Genomic DNA, 19725 nt, shown 5'->3' with positions numbered 1-19725 from the left:
TGTCACGTGATTTCCCCCCTCCCTTTCTACGACCCTACGTCAAAACCCCTTGGACGAACAGTAGATAGTATGTCTGAGTTATTATGCGTTGTCTCAGCTGTGGCTCTGCGCCGTGCTGACCACGCGATCAGACAGGTCCGCAAATAATATACTGTATGTGCCTGCCAAATATTGGTTCACATGTAATACACACTTCCCTACACCGCACTGGATTTTAAGTCTATATGAAAGAAAGTGGTAAAGTATACCTAAGAAAGAATAAAAATGAAAACCTGGCTCGTATTAACAGAATCTCTGCCTGTAGCTTGAATTTGAATTCAGATATAATTGAAGGGATGTGAACTACGTATATGACAAGACACGGGATTGGATGTAATGCAAGAAATGTAAAGTATTACATTACAACGTCTATGAGGAAAAGTGGGCAAAAATGTGCACGCCATATGTCTGAAATTGTTTAATGTGACGTCAGTTTTCCCTCTAATGAGTATAAAAACCGAAAACCTTCGTGTAACAGCTCATTGTGGTTGTTACGTTTGAAGGAGTGAACACACGTAATTAGACATCTTCTGTGTTTTAACGGTTGGTTTCCTTATTTCATTGTGTAGTAATATTGGTAGCTTTCAGTTCTTTAAATTACTTTACATAAAGTGCTTATAAGATATTGTTCAGTGTCAGTGATAAGAAGTGGTGAATAGATCTCATATATACAGGGTGTAAGGGCTATAAGTTCCGTTCTTTTCACAATCGTCGGGGACGGTCTACAGAATCAAAAAATGTCCATACAACATAGGGTCAAAACTTGATAGTTTTTCCAGAAAAATATTTCTTTTCTTATATTATTTACTTTATACTGCTTATATCGTTGGTAAAATTACGAAAACGATTAGATCAGTAGATATATCTAGCAAAGAGTTAATATTAGTTTAAATATATACTTGTGTGTTCTATTACGTTTTCGTGAAATTAAATAAAAATGCATGCTTAAATTTGTTAATATTCTTGCGTGAGAGACGTGGCAACGTGTTCATCACGAAGTACTCTGCACAGACGTAAGTACGAGACAGCTGAGTTCAAGCTCCCTGTCCATAGGTATACTGCCGAGGGATGACAGTTCAGTACAGGGTATTCAATAAACAACTTACAATGTAATTTATGATTTAGGAATATCATATGTTAATTTATGGAGAAAGTCGTCGTCGTAATTCAAGTGAGACAAGAAGGATATATCGTCAACGTTTTTCTCAAAGAAGGTTACCTAATCGACGAACTTTTGTAGCAGTTTCTCAAAGATTTTTAGAAACTAGGAGTCTCTTACCCCATTTCGAAAATCACACAACCAGAATTTTGTTTTAAAATGATACTGTTTTACAGACGCGGGAGAGATTTAAAATTTTGCATTAGAAAAAAGTTCCTGTTATTTTGTGCAGAAAGCCATTATTATTTATTTTTTAAACATACAATTAAAAATGGAACAGTATTATTATATAAAATGTAAATTCACCATAATGTTCTATTAATGAGATTGAAAGTTTGTATTTGCTGCTCGTTTTATGTAAACAACAGTATTATCACGGTCCGCTCCTGCATTAGAACAGAGCATCTGTACCGGTATGTCTTTACCCACTTGAGCTGTACTATTTACTTATAATAAACTCACTCCTCCCTATCCAGCAACGTAGGAAAATGTCTAATATTGTAAACTGTAATAATTAGTTAAATATTGCAATTAGAAAAAAATTGTGAGGACATTTTTTCTTCCTTATGACATGAATAATCATCAGTTAAAATAATGACACTTATATCCCTTACACCATGTATAGGAATCAAAATGGAATTCTTATACCTATGCAGATTGAAGGGGCAATAAAATACATTGAAATAAATCCAAATCTATTATGCGTTTTGTAATTAAGTGAACGGTTAATTAGAAAATTAAGCTGAATATTTGCGCAATTTGACAACAGCGTATCGTCGGCTCAGTTAGAAAAACACACATGAACTCATATCTGAAGAGCAGCATTCCGCCCCATAGGAACAACAGTAAGGTTTCCAGACTTCCAAATGGCAGAAAATAACGATATATATTAAATTTTTATTTGTTTTGCAAAAAAAAATCGTCTATTTCATTGAAAATCTGTAAAGGGATAAAACATTCCTTATCATTTCTTCAATGATAAGAGTAAAATCGGAATCGTACGTATAGTACTCATCGAGTGAAATAGTTCAACATTTAGGGAAAAAACTATTTTTTCTGAGAAAATTATACATTTGGGACTAATATACCGTTAGAATTTTTGCTGGACTCTATCCAAGTAATAGTCTGTTAAAATCTGCACAGTTATATTACTTCCAATTTGTATATACAGGGACTTCACTTTATTTTTACTAACATTTCTAATATTAACCTGGCTGTACCTTTGGATTAACGGTTGAGAAACATCATTTGCTACCCCCTTTCACGACTGGAGTTCGATGATACTGGCGTAAAATACAAACAAATTACTTTACTAGATATAGGAGGGAAGAAAAGTAGTTCATCCATTTATGTAAACTAAGAAATATCGCGATTTTGACTTCGATAATTTTCATTAGGTTTTTGTTTAATCGAAATACAGCACTGTATTAACAATAGTGTTTTTACTCACGAACTAAGTTATCCATTCGGAAGTATTCATTATGCAGTGTACATTATACTGTCTACAGCACATTAGCGTACACTATAGAGAATCAAGTTAAATTGAAAAATAATCATAATATGGATATTTAAACACATTTTTGAAAATGTTGGCCATTTATTTCGATACAAGCGTTAGTTCTTTGTGCATATTATCGCACTATAGACTATTGTACCTAATTCCAATTACTAGTTTCGTCCTTCGTACTAATAACTCATGTTGAAGTAATTCTGTACCCACTCTATAAAAGAGTACCTTACGTACTGTAAATTCAATCTTCACTTCTGCACGATCCGAAAAGATAAAATTATTCGGACATGCTATCTACTGTCACGTAACAGTTAATTACTTAACGAGGCCCTTTTGTTTAAGTTGTTTTGAACAGCTGTATAATATTACGTAGATGTCCAAATCCTAACAGAAATTAATGTTTTCAGAAAAGAGCTAAGACAGCCCAGTCACTAGTCTTTACAGAGGGGCGAGCAGAAGCGGGTGGGGGAAACCGGGATGCGACGTAGGCAAACGGACGACAGTACCTTTGCGGAAATATGATTCAATATTGAAAGCTCTTTCGTTACTGGAAAACGCGAATATATTTCTGGAACGTACTATACTAACTAAAGTACTGTGTGTAGGACGGTTGGAAGTTTACTAGTAGAGGGGGTGGAAGTGAAGTACATTCAAAAACTCAGGTAGAATAAACACTGTAGTAAAAATAAAATGATGTCCTTGTATAAGTGCATGGTTAATTAGAATATTAGGTTGAAATTCTGCGTAGTTTGGCAACAGCGCATCGTCTGCTCATCTATGAATACACACACACATATACACACAAAGGTCTAAATAGCAGCACTCCACACGTGTAGAGTAACGGTTAGCGAATCTGACCGCGAAACCAGCTGGCCCGGATTCGAATCCCGGTCAGAGCAAGTTGTTTGGTTGAGGTTTCTTTCCAAGTTTTCCCTCAACCCAACATGAGCAAATACTGGATAACTATCGGTGCTGAACCCCGGATTCATTTCCTCAACATTAGCACCTTCATTTCATTTAGACGCTAAATAACCTGAGATGTTCATACAGCATCGTAAAATAATCATCTTTTTACTTAATTTGCAAGAATATAAAAATTACAAAGGGGTAAATCATTCCTTATCAGATTTTCTAATAAGTGTAAAAATCAGAATCGTATGTAGGCCTAGTACTTATCGAGTAAAACAGTGTTAACTTGTATTGAAAAATTATTATTTCTGAGAAATGTACTTACGTGGGACTAATATGGTATCAGAAGTTTTTGTTGTATTCTACACAAGGAATAAGCTACATTACTTCCACTATATATAAATTTCCTTAGTAATTTGTATATTTGATGATTCCAAATTGTAATACTTGACATATCAAGTAAAAATCAATAACCAATAATCAAATATTTTACAGTAAGATAATGGAACAATAATACGGGGAATTTTCTGTTTTACCAGAGTAATATCGAAAATGTATTTACAACTGCATACTGTAAGGCATGGAACAACGATACGTGGAATTTTCTCTTTTACCAGAGTAATAGTAATACATACAATCTGTAGGGTATGGCGCAATAATATGAGGAATTATGTTTCACCAGAGCAATAGTAATATCCACAATGTATTTACTACTGCAAACTGTAGGGCATGGAACAGTAATATGAGTAATTATCTGTTTTATCAGAGTAATAGTAATATCGATAATGTATTTACAATTGCAAACTGTAGGGCATGGAACAATAATATAAGTAATTATCTGTTTTACGAGAGTAATCGTAATATCGACAATATATTTACAACTGCAAACTGTAGGGCATGGGACAATAATATAATGAATTATCTGTTTTACCAGAGTAGTAGTAATATCTATAATGTATTTACAATTGCAAACTGTAGGGCATGGAACAATAATATGAATAATTATCTGTTTTACCAGAGTAATTGTAATACGGAGAATGTATTTACAATATTGCAAACTGTACTTATTTACGCCTGATCTTACAGTCGCACATCTGTATGGAATTTGATTCCAGTTACCAGCTATCTGCGTGGCAGAAAGACAGTTTATTTCCAGCAGGATCTTCTATAAGTTGCGTGAACGTATTCACAACAGTATTGTCATAAAATCGAAGGTATTGATTCTCCATACAGGTTCTTCACTTAAAAAAAAATTAACTCAATTGTTTCAGAGAGCCAAACACCTAGAAGATCCTACATATTGGCCACATCTGGAAGTTTTGGGAACAAAATTATCAGTATTATATGAAAATAAGAATGTGATGTTAAACAATGATAATTTTCCATATGAAGATGTGGATTCGATAGTGTCCTAAGTCCTTTTTTTAAGGTTTTAATTTGCATTATTCACGTTTTAATTTATAATTTTCTAGCCTATATATTAAGATTACCGGATTGTTGCATGGTAGTAGAATGAAGGAAGGAGACAAAATTGAAATTCTTACAGGATCCAGTTGAGGCGAATAGAGATAATTATTTCAATGAAGACGGAAAGCAAGTCGTACACTTAGGAATGAAAAGAGAGATTACTTGAAGGAAAAACTGAATGAGGTAGAAACAAATTGTAGGAATAAAAACATTAGAGATTTATATAAGGACATAAAGAAATTTAAGAACGGATATCAGAACGTGATCAAAGATACGAAAGGGAACTTGCTTGCGGACGCACATTAAATCCTGAACAGATGGAAAAACTATTTTGGGCAACCACTAAATGTTCATAGGCCAAATAGAAATGACCAGGACAAAATTCAAATACAAATTACTGAGCCATTTATACCCGAACACAGACTTTCTGAAGTCGAAATTGCGATAGAAAATCTGAGGAATTACAAGTCTCCAGATATCGATCAAATTCCATCAGAATTGATACAAGAGGGTGGAAATGCATTACCTAGTGAAATTTACAGTATAAGCTTGTACTTGCTATTTGAGGAAAGGAAATTGTACCAGAACAATGAAAGGAGTCCATAATTGTACCTGTCTTTAAGAAGGGGAAAAAGACTAACTAGTAACTTTCGAGGAATATTACTTTTGTTGACGTCGTAGAAAATTTTTTCCAATATTATTTTGAGAAGATTAATTCGATATGTAGATGAAATTATTGGGGATTATCAGTGCGGTTTTTTAGATGTAATAGATCGACTATTGATAAGATTTTTTGCATTCGACAGATATTAGAGAAAAATGGGATTACACTGAAACCTCTCATTTATGGACATCGAAAGGACGTAACAATCTGTCCGAAACTGGGAGGGTCATTTATTGGGAGAGCATTCCGAATCTAACAGTAAATTTATAATATGCATTATTTATCCCTTCAAGCGTACTGTAGTTTAATTCTAAATACAGTACACTACAGTAAATTCCTTGTAAATTTGAACTACAGTATAAAAATAGATAAGATGAAAAAGGAAAATGCAGCACTATACCATGCAATTTTATTCTAGGTCTACAGTTATGCAGTACTGTACTGTAATTTATAGTTTTCAATTTAACCTTTACGTTCAGGTGTCATGTCTCTCGAAACAGAACAACTGATTGAAGTAAAGACAATAATCCTACTAACCCTATCATGTGTTGAATGCAATTTCACGATCGCGGAAACCTTGGATCCATCAGACAGGTTAAATTTTATAACTTTGTTTATCCACCCGCTTCCAGCTAACAAGGGGTAGCCGGCTGGGCTAGTGGTAGCCTACGAGATCCTTATTGTCTTTTTTCATGTTAAGTAATTTCTGTAGAGTTCTCAAAACTAAATTTTCTATTTTTGTAACAATTAGGTCTTGAAATCCAAGTTCTCTCCGCAGTCAGAAGGTAAAGCAAGCTTTAGGACTGTGAAACCAGAGTTAAATTTATCATTCATTCATTCATTCATTTATTCATTATTAGCACTACAGCCCATGAAGGGCCTGGGCTTCCTTAATAAGTAGAAACCATTCATCTCTATCTTGAGCCCTTTGTCTCCATCTCTTGCATCCAACTCTCCGAAGGTCATCCATCACATCCTGAAGCCACCTCAACCTTGGTCTTCCTCTCTTCCTTAATCCTCCTGGGTGTCCATATAATGCCCGTTTAGGTAGTCGGCCTTCTGGCATACGTTCAAGATGTCCCAACCATATACCTTTCTTAATGAAGGAAACTATACTCGGTTCTCCATACTGTTCCATTAGTTCTTTATTTGTTCTACTTCTAAAGTTAAATTTATCATTATTTTTATATTATTTCAGTTGGGACATAAAAATCTGTCCTTATATGAGTGTCCTATCTTAGGGGTGTTCGTAAGGCGAGGTTTCAATGTATAAGGGTACAGTACATCAGTGATTCATAGATTTCAAAAAGGCATATGACTCGATTAAGAGAGACGTTTTATATAATATTCATATTGAATTTGGTATTCCCAAGAAGCTAGTTCAATTAATTAAAATGTGTCTGAGTGAAACCTACAAGCAGAGTCCGTATAGGCCAGCTTCTGTCTGATGCTTTTCCAATTCACTGCGGGCTAAAGCAAGGAGATGCACTATCACCTTTACTTTTTAACTTCGCTCTAGAATATGCCATTAGGAAAGTTCAGGATAACAGACAGAGTTTGGAATTGAACGGGTTACATCACCATTTGTCTATGCGGATGACGTGAATAAGTTAGGAGAAAATCCACAAAAGATTAGGGAAAACACGAAAGTTTTACTTGAAGCAAGTAAAGCGGTAGGTTTGGAAGTAAACCCCGAAAAGGCGAAGTGTAAGATTATTTATTTTTTTATTGGGTTACTTTACGACGCTGTATCAACATCTAGGTTATTTAGCGTCTGAATGAAATGAAGGTGATAATGCCGGTGAAATGAGTCCGGGGTCCAGCACCGAAAGTTACCCAGCATTTGCTCGTATTGGGTTGAGGGATAACCCTGGAAAAACCTCAACCAGGTAACTTGCCCCGACCGAGATTCGAACCCGTGCCACCTGGTTTTGCGGCCAGACTCGCTGACCGTTACTCCACAGGTGTGGACAGTAGCCTATATGATTATGTCTCGTGACCAGAATATTCTACGAACTGGAAATATAAAAATTGGAGATTTATCCTTCAAAGAGGTGGGAAATTCAAATATCTTGGAGCAACAGTAACAAATATAAATGACACTCGGGAAGAAATTAAACGCAGAATAAATATGGGAAATGCGTGTTATTATTCGGTTGAGAAGCTTTTGTTATCTAGTCTGCTGTCAAAAAATCTGAAAGTTAGAATTTATAAAACAGTTATATTACCGGTGCTTCTGTATGGTTGTGAAACTTGGACTCTCACTTTGCGAGAGGAACAGAGATTAAGAGTGTTTGAGAGTAAGGTTCTTAGGAAAATATTTGGGGTAAAAGGGATGAAGTTACAGGAGAATGGAGAAAGTTACACAACGCAGAACTGCACGCATTGTATTCTTCACCTGACATAATTATAAACATTAAATCCAGACGTTTGAGATGGACAGGACATGTAGCACGTATGGGCGAATCCAGAAATGCATATAGAGTGTTAGTTGGGAGGCCGGAGGGAAAAAGTCCTTAGGGGAGTCCGAGACGTAGATGGGAGAATAATATTGAAATTGATTTGATGAAGGTGGGATATGGTGATGGAGACTGGATTAATCTTGCACAGGATAGGGACCTATGACGGGCATATGTGAGAGCGGCAATGAACCTGCGAGTTCCTTAAAAGCCATTTGTAAGTAAGTAAGTAAGTAAGTAAACACTTATTGCTGGACTCAGCTTTGAAAAATTTGGGTCTATATATTTTTTTCAACGATATAGTTCTAAAGAGAACGTTAGTCGGTATTAACGGAGGTGTGAGCGTACAATGCAAGTAACTATGACATTTTGTTTCATATTTAAACTAGAAAAGCTTGGTCAAAGAAAGATACTCGTATATTCGGTAGCAATAATACCGATAAATCTATAAATCTGTAACAAGAGTAAAATGCGATCACATGATAGAATGTTTAAGTATGTACAAGATAAATAACATTTCATAAAGATATATTCAGCATTAAATGGATATATTGCATTTTATTTTGTGAATGAATTGTCAAACTTGTGAAGACTGTCGAAAGAAGTATGAGATTATAGGTTTTAACGATAATTGTGTTCACAAGAAACGTATCCGGATTGCACTGTGTGTAGATACTTCATATTTTATGTTTTGGAACCACTTTGAAGTGAATTTTAATGGGAGGTTGTATAGCATTAACAATGAATCTCAAATAATTATATTGCATTTACCCGCCATAATATCCTATCAGTCCAGTAGTTAAATGTTCTTGATGAACTGAATCAAACTAAAGACCGGGAGAATAGATATCTAATCAAGCTTTGGAAAGTGTTTTCCTAACACAAGGGTTCTTTGATTAGCGAGAGAATTGCAGTCACTTAACAGATGAGCTACAGATTCATCTCCCTATAGAATTCAAGTAAAAGCTGAGTTGATGTTGTCTCATATTGTACAGATTCTCTTTAAAGGCACAATGTCCTGTAAGAAAACCTATTGCCCAAAAGATCTTTCCTTGCTGAATTTTAACAAATCACATAATCACTTTCTATCAAAATCTCTTATGAGTAGACTTCAGATTTTATTTAAAACTCTATTTTAATCCTTAAAAGATAAGTTCATAAAAACTTGCAAGTACACATTTCACACAAAACTATACCTAAAATTAATAATTTAATAGCATCTAAAAATGCCTATTTTGACGACAAAGCCTATTTTGATCTATTAAGTATGTTTTATCTCTATAGGTCAAAACATCCATTCTTATTCCAAAAATTTGTATTTTATATTCGAAATGTCTTCCTGGTTCTGTTGGAAATAAAGTACGGGATAAACTGGAGCAAGTTCTGCAGAGAAATTTAGGACTAAAGGAACTGGGTACTGCTTCAGATATCCCAGCAGGGAAGAACACGGATTTACAATATAACATTCCTGTTCAACTAGTGCCAAAATTTAAATATCGTCGGTTTCTTGGTATAAGTGACCAAGTCATTCCAAGGCTTGCAAGCATTATGAAAATTGAATTATATTAAAAGCTAACAATATAGCACATTTATCTTCAAAATAACTAATTATTAACATCTAAAGAAGTACAATTATCTTTGGATGGATCATTAAACCTTTAAATGCCTTTTCCCAACAATTTTGCATTTTGGACTTGGTCACTATTACCAAAAAACCGACGATATGCTCCTGTTACTTAAGTGGATGTGGATCATTCATTTTCAGTATATAAATTTTTGTTGAGTGACAGACGGCATTGCTTTTTAGTTTAAAATTTAGAAAAAATATTGGTAATTTATTGTGAAGCTAATAATTATGGACATTAACGGAGAAGGCTTGGTAAAAATTGATAGTATTTGACTTTTTGTGTACTGACTTCATGTCTAAAAGTTATTTTTCACATTTAATTGTTTTGTTTATGTATAACTAGTTAGATATTTGTTGTTCTTGTACTTGTAGTAGTAGTGGTGGTAACGGTGTATATAGCATTTAAAATTATTATTAAATTGTAGAAATGAATTCCTAATTATTTTGAACATGTTTTTAAAGAAAACATTATTTTTGTTAGAGCCTGTTTTCAATTCTTTAAATACTATTTCCTACACTTTTAAGCCTATTTTAGGCACCTAAAATTACATTTTAACGACCTAAAAGTCCGTACCCTACTTATGAGAATCTTTGAGTGTCTAAAACACTCAATTGAATTCCAGTAACTTTTGTGTCTCTTGAGTGCCTAGTTCCTGATAACCTGCTCAGTTGGTAATGAAGCACAGTCTCAGTTCCTATGAATGGAACCCCAGTCCTCTTCTTGGCAGTTTTATCTGCTCTCGTATTACCCGGAATTCCTACATGTCCCGGCACCCATTCCAGTTGAAATGAATTATAGTCAGCTAGTATGTGAGAGATTCGTGGCATTCTCATAGCAGTTTTGACTTTACCAAGGGGTCTCAAGTGCCGTAAGCGCCGCTTGACTGTATGGAATTATAAGAATGTGACCACATTTTTAGCCCCTCTTGATGCTTTCTCTGGCACTCTAACTAAACTAACGAATAGCTCAGACTGTGGCATACCAGTCCAAGCTGAAAAGAAGCTTGGTGTCATTTCCTAAACAATCCAGCACCAGTTCCAGGTTTAAAACCATCAGTATACCAGTCTGGAACCTTATTATTCTCGGGTTTAACCTGTCTCTCCCACTCACTGTGCTCTTGACGGTGAGAGTTAATTTCTTTTCAAACGAAACCCATTGTTCCAAAATGTCAGTCCTAATACTGAGTATCTGATAGACATCTTTGTCCCAATGGAGTTTGAGGTGATCCAAGTGTTCAGTAGAGAAAATCGTTGTTTGGCGACAAACGCCATGGAATATCATAAAGGCCACAGCATCAACCCAAATAGATAATGGGGTATTTTTATAAGTCCAATCAGCACTTCCATTGCCACAGTGGGAGTTGATCTTAATGTTCGCGTTATCGCTATACAGAATTCGGAAATACAGTTACCATCATCAGGGTACCATAGTAATAGTTCTTTTAACCAGTGTCGAGAAGATTTCTAATATACGTAGATTTCTAGCATTATAAATATTTTATTAGTATTTATATAGTACAAAATTTAAAACTGTGAATTTATGGATTTGAAAAATTATTATCTGTGTAACATATATGTAGTTCTTGATATTTATAAAGAATGTAGACAAACTGCTAGGGCAATGATGGACATACTAAGGTCCAAAACCATCGATTGGAAATGCACAATTACTGTGTTATGGGCGTAAATTCTAAAAACATCGATCTTTGTAAAGATATTATAATTATTTGGGCACGGCAGCCCATAGAGGGCCTTGGCCGACTAACCGACTGCTTGCCTGCACATCCATGTGCCTCAGCAAAGGTAAACGATCATTCAACCAGTAAGGGGACATCGTGTGGTTAGCACGTTGATGTTTCCAAATATTATAGGTGGTTTGCAGAACATAATTTCGCTAAATACTGAAACTTCAGGAGAAAATTTCTTCTTCCATGAAGGCCTGAACCGGCGTTCATTTGCTAACGCGAGTCCAAGCATAACAGCCTAGATCATGACGCTATGGCACGAGACCACTACGCTGTAGAGATAACATTTTTAACACCATTGCAAATAAATTTGTGTGTTGTACCAATTAAAAGCTTCCTTGGAAAAAAAATTCACTTTTGTATATACAATCTAGAAAAATAAGTCAATTTTTCTACATTGAAATTAATGTCAAAGATTATATCAGCACGGAAGAGATTAGTAGGTTCACTCGAAAATTCTAGGCATATAGATAATAGTTTGTGAAGCCTCAACAAATCTTCCTGTATCATCTTCAGCCTACTGCCTAGCAGTTAATCAATTCCTTCACACATCTCCTAAAACAGAATTCGAAACATGACATGTCTGGAGACGTTGAAGGACAGAAAAATAGTCATCCACTTTCGATCCATCTTCCACTAAACATTCCTCAGATATATTGTCACACGCAAACAGCAATGTGAGCTAGAGATCCATAAATACGAAACAACATAACTTGAAACATTGGTGTGCAGTATCCGAGCAAACGCAATTTCAATTATTCTGAAGAAGTTTCCTCTCTTGGTGTTGTGGACCTTACGCCAACAATATAGATATAACAACATATTTCCGAACCATGGTTTCCTATTTTAATGTCTCTTTGGTCTCGTCTATCACCACACAAATTGCTTGAAAGTATTTTTGACATTCTGTATACCCACAGGTGTGTCAGTTCAAAGCATTACAGAAACTCCTCCATTTTTTGTATAGAGCACAAAGAAGCAAAAAAGCATTACAATGTGAAAGAAAAAAAGCCATTTCAGTAAAACCTTACCTTCTGTTACAGAGCGTAATCTACCGACATGACCTTGCAGACTTTGGCAATGAATTTAGGTATGTGGTTTGTGAGATACATCTTTGGTGCTGATATTTTTGGTGCGTTTTCTTCTTCGAGTGAGGTTAAAAATACGCCCGTTACGTTGCAGGAGTAATGATGCTGATCGCCTTGTTGACGTGCAGCGTTTCGAACGCCCAAGAAACTTCAACAGAGCCCAAACCCACGCAACCGACTGTCGACTATTCGAGGAACATTGGATCTGGTATCGTGTTCAAGGACCATGGAAAAGTTCTCATAACAGGACAGAGCTGGACAGTGGCCAAGGAGTTCAACATTACGGAAGTCGTACAGCTGGTCGCCGAAGCAAGGAAATTGTTTCCGGAAATCAGACGGCAACTCAGCAATCAGTCAGAAGATCTGCACATTTTCCGTGATTCTATCGTTCGCGAGATTGAGATCGTCGAGCCAATTGTGAACAAAATAGAAAGTAAGACAAAGATATTTGAGAACATGCTTCCCAGGAAAGATAGTGCCGTCTTCCAAGCTAGAAATAAGAGATGGATAATTCCAATAGTATCGGGAATTGTATCGGGAGTGGTATCCGGAGTCACAACGGCGGGAATTGATCAATTCGTGAAATGGCTATTCGGGAGTAAGACTGATAGAGAACTGAAGGCTCTCAATGAGAAGTTTGAGAGGATGAGAGACTATCAGCTTCTTTTAGGCAACGTGCTGTCCCGACACGAGGGTGTTCTAATTGACTTAGATGAGAGGGTTGATGAAAACGCAGAGGAGATTAGAAATATCGAGAGGACTCTCGATAAGCAATTCATGATAATAAATAACCTGGAGATGAAGAGCGAAGAGAATAGACAAAGCATAATTGTGGTGGCTGGGGCCCTTAAGACGGCCATTAGCCAGTGGGAGTCTTCGCACAGGCAGCTCTCTAACCAGCTTAGTCTGGTAGTCAATGTGACGTCGAGCATGCGTGTGATGGAGACACGGCTACTTAATGTGGACACTTATCTCACTGGTCTACTGGAGGCACTCGACACCACGGCCACCGGCAGACTGAGTCCGAATATCATCTCGCCAATCCAGCTCGTCCAGATCCTTAGGAACATCTCGAGAAAGCTCCCTGATGATGTGTATCCCCTTACACTTGTCGATGAGGACGCTGTATATGAGTACTACACTTACGCTTCAGTACAAGCTCTCGCTACCGCTAACTCGATACGAATCTTCGTAAAATTGCCGCTTAAGTCTACCAATCGGATTTTTCATCTTTTTGAACCACATTCATTGCCGGTGTATCAAGAAGCAGTAGGAAAATTTCTGGAAATAGCACCGCCGTCAGATTACATATTGGTGTCAGGAGATCTGCAGAAAGTTGCAGAAATATCTTCTAAAGTCCTGAACGAATGCGTAAGAGGTGCCAACTTTTATCTGTGCCCAGCGACATTCCCAATGTTCGAGGGCTCGACGAGATGTTCGCTAAACCTTGTCAAAGGAGAAGAGGAGGAGATAATCAAGACTTGCGAGGCAAGAGTCGTACCTCCGAATTTCCAGTCTGTGTGGATTCGTACAGACGGTGGTTGGGTGTATAGCGTTCCGCGCAGAACTCGGATAATGCGCATTGGAGATGACTTGCGTCTCGACATGATTCACGTGAATGGTACTGGAGTGCTCAGAGACATTCCCCAGGCATACACCTACTCGGGAGATGGCATAGTTCTCTTCCCAAACGATGATTTCGGATACAATTCAACAGAGTCGCTGATAGATGATATTTATGTGCCCAGAGTTCCCAATTTGCATCTCCTTAATGGAAGTTCTCATACTCACATATCGAACGTTAGCATCAGATCGGAATCCCTTACGGCAGATAGTAGGGAATCGGTCGGAAATTTCGCATTGCCAATTCTATCAATTGCAATCGTCGTCAATTACGCCATATTGGGTTTTATGTGCTGGAGAAAATAAAAGATATTAATGGAGGAGACCAACCTGATAGTTTCTTGGTAGAAAAATTTTCACTGTATAATTTTGAAGTTATTAAATGAGACATTATGTAAGTTATATGTCTCGTTCTAATCAGACATCGCTTACTAGAAAACCTAAATAAATTTTATGTGTTATACAGTACACGAGATTTGATTTTTATCATACTTTAAATGTGTTACTGTATATTTTAAGAAAACATCATCGATCATTATCACATTATTTACTTTGTATAGGTGTTTTGATACAAAGGAGGCAAATATCTGACTGTAGAACAAATGACACTGGTCTATGTTTATTCTATACTGATGGCAGTTTTTCTTCGAATATGAATGGTGCTGCTAAAAAATTCTCATATTATTTCTGACTGCGAAGTTCACGTTTCAATTCCACAAACATAAAATTAATATAATTCTGTTCGAAATTCGTGAAATTAAGATATTGATCGATGAGACATTTCTATGAAAATGAAAGATAATTTTAAATAGGCCTCTATGTCTGTGTGTGCACTTGCTTTTAATCCATTTTCTTTGAACTAAAAGTGTAGTCGTTATCAGCATGTTTATTATTAACAACATGGATATTACAGAACACTCTTTATCTTATGACTTTCATTTTAAAAAGTTCGTTATGCTCTTTAGAATATATTGCATGTTGCACATTCAAATACGTGTTTATTGTAAAATCCAGAACAATTACAGTACATTTATGTAGCAGGTTAATTAAAATGCCTTTATTTGTGCAATTGAATTATATATTTAACTAGGTACAAGTAATGACAATGTAACTATAGAAATATATCAAATTATTACATAATAACCATATTAGTACTTTGTGTACCCATTCATTGTGTAAAAAAAACCTTGGCACATTTAATTTTTCCGGAAGTTGCAGAGAAACAGGTGGGTTAGTGTAAGAAATACAGATTTCCTCGATTTTATTCTTGTATGTAAGCAATTTATTTCCATTTCTTCTGCAACAGTGGTATTTGAAAGGAATACATTCTGCATGCTTACTTACAAATGGCATTTAAGACACCCGCAGGTTCATTACCGCCCTCACATAAGCCCGCCATCGGTCCCTATCATGTGCAAGATTAATCCACTCTCTATTATCATATCCTACCTCCCTAAAATCCATTTTAATATTATCTTCCCATCTACGTCTCGGCTTCCCAAAGGTATTTTTCCCTCCGGTCTCCCAACTATGCATTTCTGGATTCGCCCATACGTGCTACATGCCCTGCCCCTCTTAAACGTCTGGATTTAATGTTCCTAATTATGTCAGGTGAAGAATACAATGGGTGCAGTTCTGCGTTGTGTAACTTTCTCCATTCTCCTCCAAATATTTTCCTAAGTACCTTATTCTCAAACACCCTTAATTTCTGTTCCTCTCTCAAAGTGAGAATCCAAGTTTCACAACCATAGAGAACAACCGGTAATATAGCTGTTTGATAAATTCTAACTCAGATTTTTTGAAAGCAGACTAGATGACAAAGATTCTGAACCTAATAATAACAGGCATTTTCCATATTTGTTCTGCGTTTAATTTCCTCCTGAGCGTCATTTGTATTTGTTACTGTTGCTCCAAGATATTTGAATTTTTCCACATCTTCCAAGGATAAATCTCTAATTTTTATGTTTCCATTTCGTACAATATTCTGGTCACGAGACATAATCATATACTTTGTCTTTTCGGGATTTAGTTCCAAACCTATCGCTTTACTTGCTTCAAGTAAAATTTTCGTGTTTTCCGTAATCGTTTGTGGATTTTCTCCTAACATATTCACGTCATCCGCTTAGACAATAATCTGATGTTTCATACTGTTCGGTTTAAATTTTCCTCTTGAAAATTTGATTTTCATTTCTTCTGAATTGCTGGGTGATGTACTGTACATATGCATAACATAGTTCCAAAACTGACTACTGTATAAATTTCAAAAAATTGTTGACATAAAAACATAAATACAGATACATTTTGAGAGCAGATATCAATAGATATTTTTATTGTCTATTTATAACTTTATTTCCAAGACTATAGTATTAAGCCTATAGATCTCATGCATTCAAAGCAAACACCCTTCTAGAGACAAGTCAGAGAAACTGGTAGCAATGAAGATTGTATTTATATCTAGTATTGATGTTTTATGTCCCGAGACATGGCGTCGTTGTCTAAGGCGTCCTGTTTAGGACTCGCGTTACGGAATGCGCGCTGGTTTGAGTTCTCATGGGGGAAGAAATTTTCTCATGAAATTTCGGCCAGTGTATGGGACCAGTACTCACACACCGTCATGGTGCACTTAGAGAACTAGGATAGGTAGCGAAATCCGGTTACGAAAGTTAACTATAACGGCTGATGGATTATCGTGCACACGATACCTCCTTTCTGTTTATATGATCGTCCAACTCTGCTACGGCATGTTGATGTGAGGCCAACAGTCGGTTGTTCGGTCAGGGACCTTAAAGGTTGTAGGATCATGGATTATTATTATTATTATTATTATTATTATTATTATTATTATTATTATTATTATTACATTGGTGTTATAAATTTCTCGACTATCCGCGTAGAAAATCATTAGGGAAAGTACGACTAGACTATACAAAATGGGAGGGTATACGTGCAAATAATTTTAGAGGTAATTTTATTTTTATTTTATTTTATTATGGTTTATTTAACGATCCTCACAACTGCCGAGGATATATCATCGTTGTCGGTGTGCCGGAATTTTGTCCCGCAGGAGTTCTTTTACATGCCAGTAAATCTACTGACATGAGCCTGTCGCATTTAAGCACACTTAAATGCCATCCATCTGGGCCGGGATCGAACCCGCAACCAGGCCGACTCTGGGATAGTATACTGAACTACATTATGTAACAAATTTCTTAATATTCGAAGTTATTTTTTAGACATGACAGAATACCATGTTTTTAAGTTAGTTAATACTTACAGGCGATTTGTTTTCTTTATGAACACCTCACTAGTTACGCGGATGTCTATGCGTGTGGAGGTTGTCTACTGTCCAGACTTACCATGAAGGTCTTTGTGGTGTAACAGGTTAGCAAATAATGTATTGTGTATTCAAACACAATCACCTTTTTACATTAGCAAATGGGATTATATTCATTATTTATTTTGTACTGTAATACTTTCGAATTTCGAACACAGCCTACATTCTTATTCTCACAAATATGGTAGACTACAATGAAACAAAGTAATTTAAAGTAATGTCATCTAAATTATCAAGCTAAAAGGGCTTTATAAATGACATTGTATTCACTTCTAAACTAAAGCGAAATTACTGAAATAAATTCGCATTTAAAAATTGTTATTGAAATAAAAGAAACATACGAAATACAAAAATCTCTCAACTGTTAACAAAGGTTAATATTTTCGTAATTAGTAGAGAATTTTTTTTAGAAACTTTGTATCACATTACGAAGGAAACAACGTCACGTCGCGGTCCACGATCCTCGGTCCGAGATAGTCTTTGGTAAATAGCAACGAACAATAGTCTATTTGGAATCCCACGATTTGGAAATAGTAGCCAACAGAGCTCCCTTGCCACGATTGCAGATTCTCTTGCTGTTTTGTAGCCTACATGAAATGAATATTGGCCAATTCAGCATCAGTGAATTCTTCCATTAAGTCAGTGCGGTTCCTGCAAGGTTAATCACCCTTAACTGTATACGCTGTATAAAAGTGATATCGAAAGACGTTCGTACAATCTAAACCATACCTGCACAAACAGCGCTCAACGAGCGCGCGCGCTCCTTTGGAGCGGGAGAGCCGAGTTTACCGCTCGCCGAAGCGGAGAGGAAGATACGTCAGAATGACATAGACTTGCTATAGGTAGAGGAGAAGGAAACGACCACTCAGCTATCTATTGAAGTGCAGTGTGCATTCTCAGTAACTGTTTCACGTTGCTTACCTACTGCTACAGTACAGTATGGAGGAATCTAAAAGACGGAAAAGTGATCATCAGGCAAATTCTTTCAATGTTGCATGGGAAAATGCTTATTTTTTCATAGCTGCTGGAGTAAATACTCAGTGTCTTATCTGCCACAACATTTTGAAAGGTAGAAATAAACATAACATAACGCGTCATTACGAGTCCAGACATAAAGATACTTACTGTTGTTATGTTGCTGAAGATCGCAGTGAAAAGGTTCAAGAGTTGAAAGCTGCATTATTACCCGAGTTAGGTACAGTCGGTATATATTTTTTATGAATTTGAAATACATTGTCTTATCAGAGGTACTTTCTTAATTACTTCTATGCCCGAGGTTGCGGGTTCGATTCCGGGCCAGGTTGATTGCATTTAAGTGTGCTTAAATGCGACAGGCTCATGTCAGTAGATTTACTGGCATATAAAAGAACTCCTGCGGGACAAAATTCCGACACACGGACGACGTTGATATAACCTCGGCAGTTGCGAGCGTCGTTAAATAGGCCTAAAACATAACATTTAACGATTTACAGCTCGAACTTATTGATCTACTTTGTGACCTAAAGATCGTTTTAATAATACTACTAGCCTGGTTGAGTTTTACAAGACTAAACATTAGCAATAATATCCAAGACTACACAGGCTGGCTGTGAAAATGATTGCCATGTTTAGCTCAACATTTATATTTGTAAGCAACTTTTTTTTTTTGTAATCAACTTTAATAAAGGTAGGCATCGAACATCTGTAACTGATGTTTCATTATGATCGGTAGGCTACTGTTCCTTTCAGCTGCCAACAGCATAAAACCTCGTTTTCATGTACTGATAAATAAAAATTTAACAATATGATATTATACATTTAAGTAGCTATAGAATTTCTATTACTTCTGTAAAATAAATATTTCTTTATTAATTAATAATAGTCCAAGATAGTTTTGCAAAGACTGAACAGGGAATTCATTTCATGAACACTCGTAATAGTACTTCTTTTTGTGTATATTTTGTACGAGATCACCCCTTCTTCCAGTCCTACCTTATACAGAGCGCAGCTAATATTTGCATTCCGCTCATGAGCTGTGAGCCGGCTCGGAGAGCGCAAACCTTGTGCAGGCCTGATCTAAACTCACAAGCGTTTCATAGTACTGCCATTAATAAAAACATCA

General features: G+C 36.2%; 1 protein-coding gene across 2 annotated transcripts in view; it reads left to right on the top strand.

Moving 5' to 3' along the window:
• The first annotated feature begins 514 nt into the window (after window positions 1-514).
• LOC138707817 (uncharacterized) overlaps window positions 515-19725 on the top strand; it is a 35731-nt gene continuing 16520 nt past the window's right edge. Inside the window, exons 1-3 of one of the 2 annotated variants that reach the window (XM_069837762.1) lie at window positions 518-582; window positions 12623-12669; window positions 12762-15444. In XM_069837762.1, the coding sequence (XP_069693863.1) occupies window positions 12639-12669; window positions 12762-14596 (1866 nt within the window). In that variant the 5' untranslated portion in view covers window positions 518-582; window positions 12623-12638 and the 3' untranslated portion in view covers window positions 14597-15444. Of the gene's footprint in view, window positions 583-12622; window positions 12670-12761; window positions 15445-19725 lie in introns of those variants that run through there. The other variant, XM_069837761.1, reaches the window with a different exon arrangement.

This window comes from Periplaneta americana, chromosome 10 (assembly GCF_040183065.1).
Source record: "Periplaneta americana isolate PAMFEO1 chromosome 10, P.americana_PAMFEO1_priV1, whole genome shotgun sequence".
NCBI classification, from domain to species: Eukaryota; Metazoa; Arthropoda; class Insecta; order Blattodea; family Blattidae; genus Periplaneta; species Periplaneta americana.
This window is presented reverse-complemented; position numbering and strand designations above follow the sequence as displayed.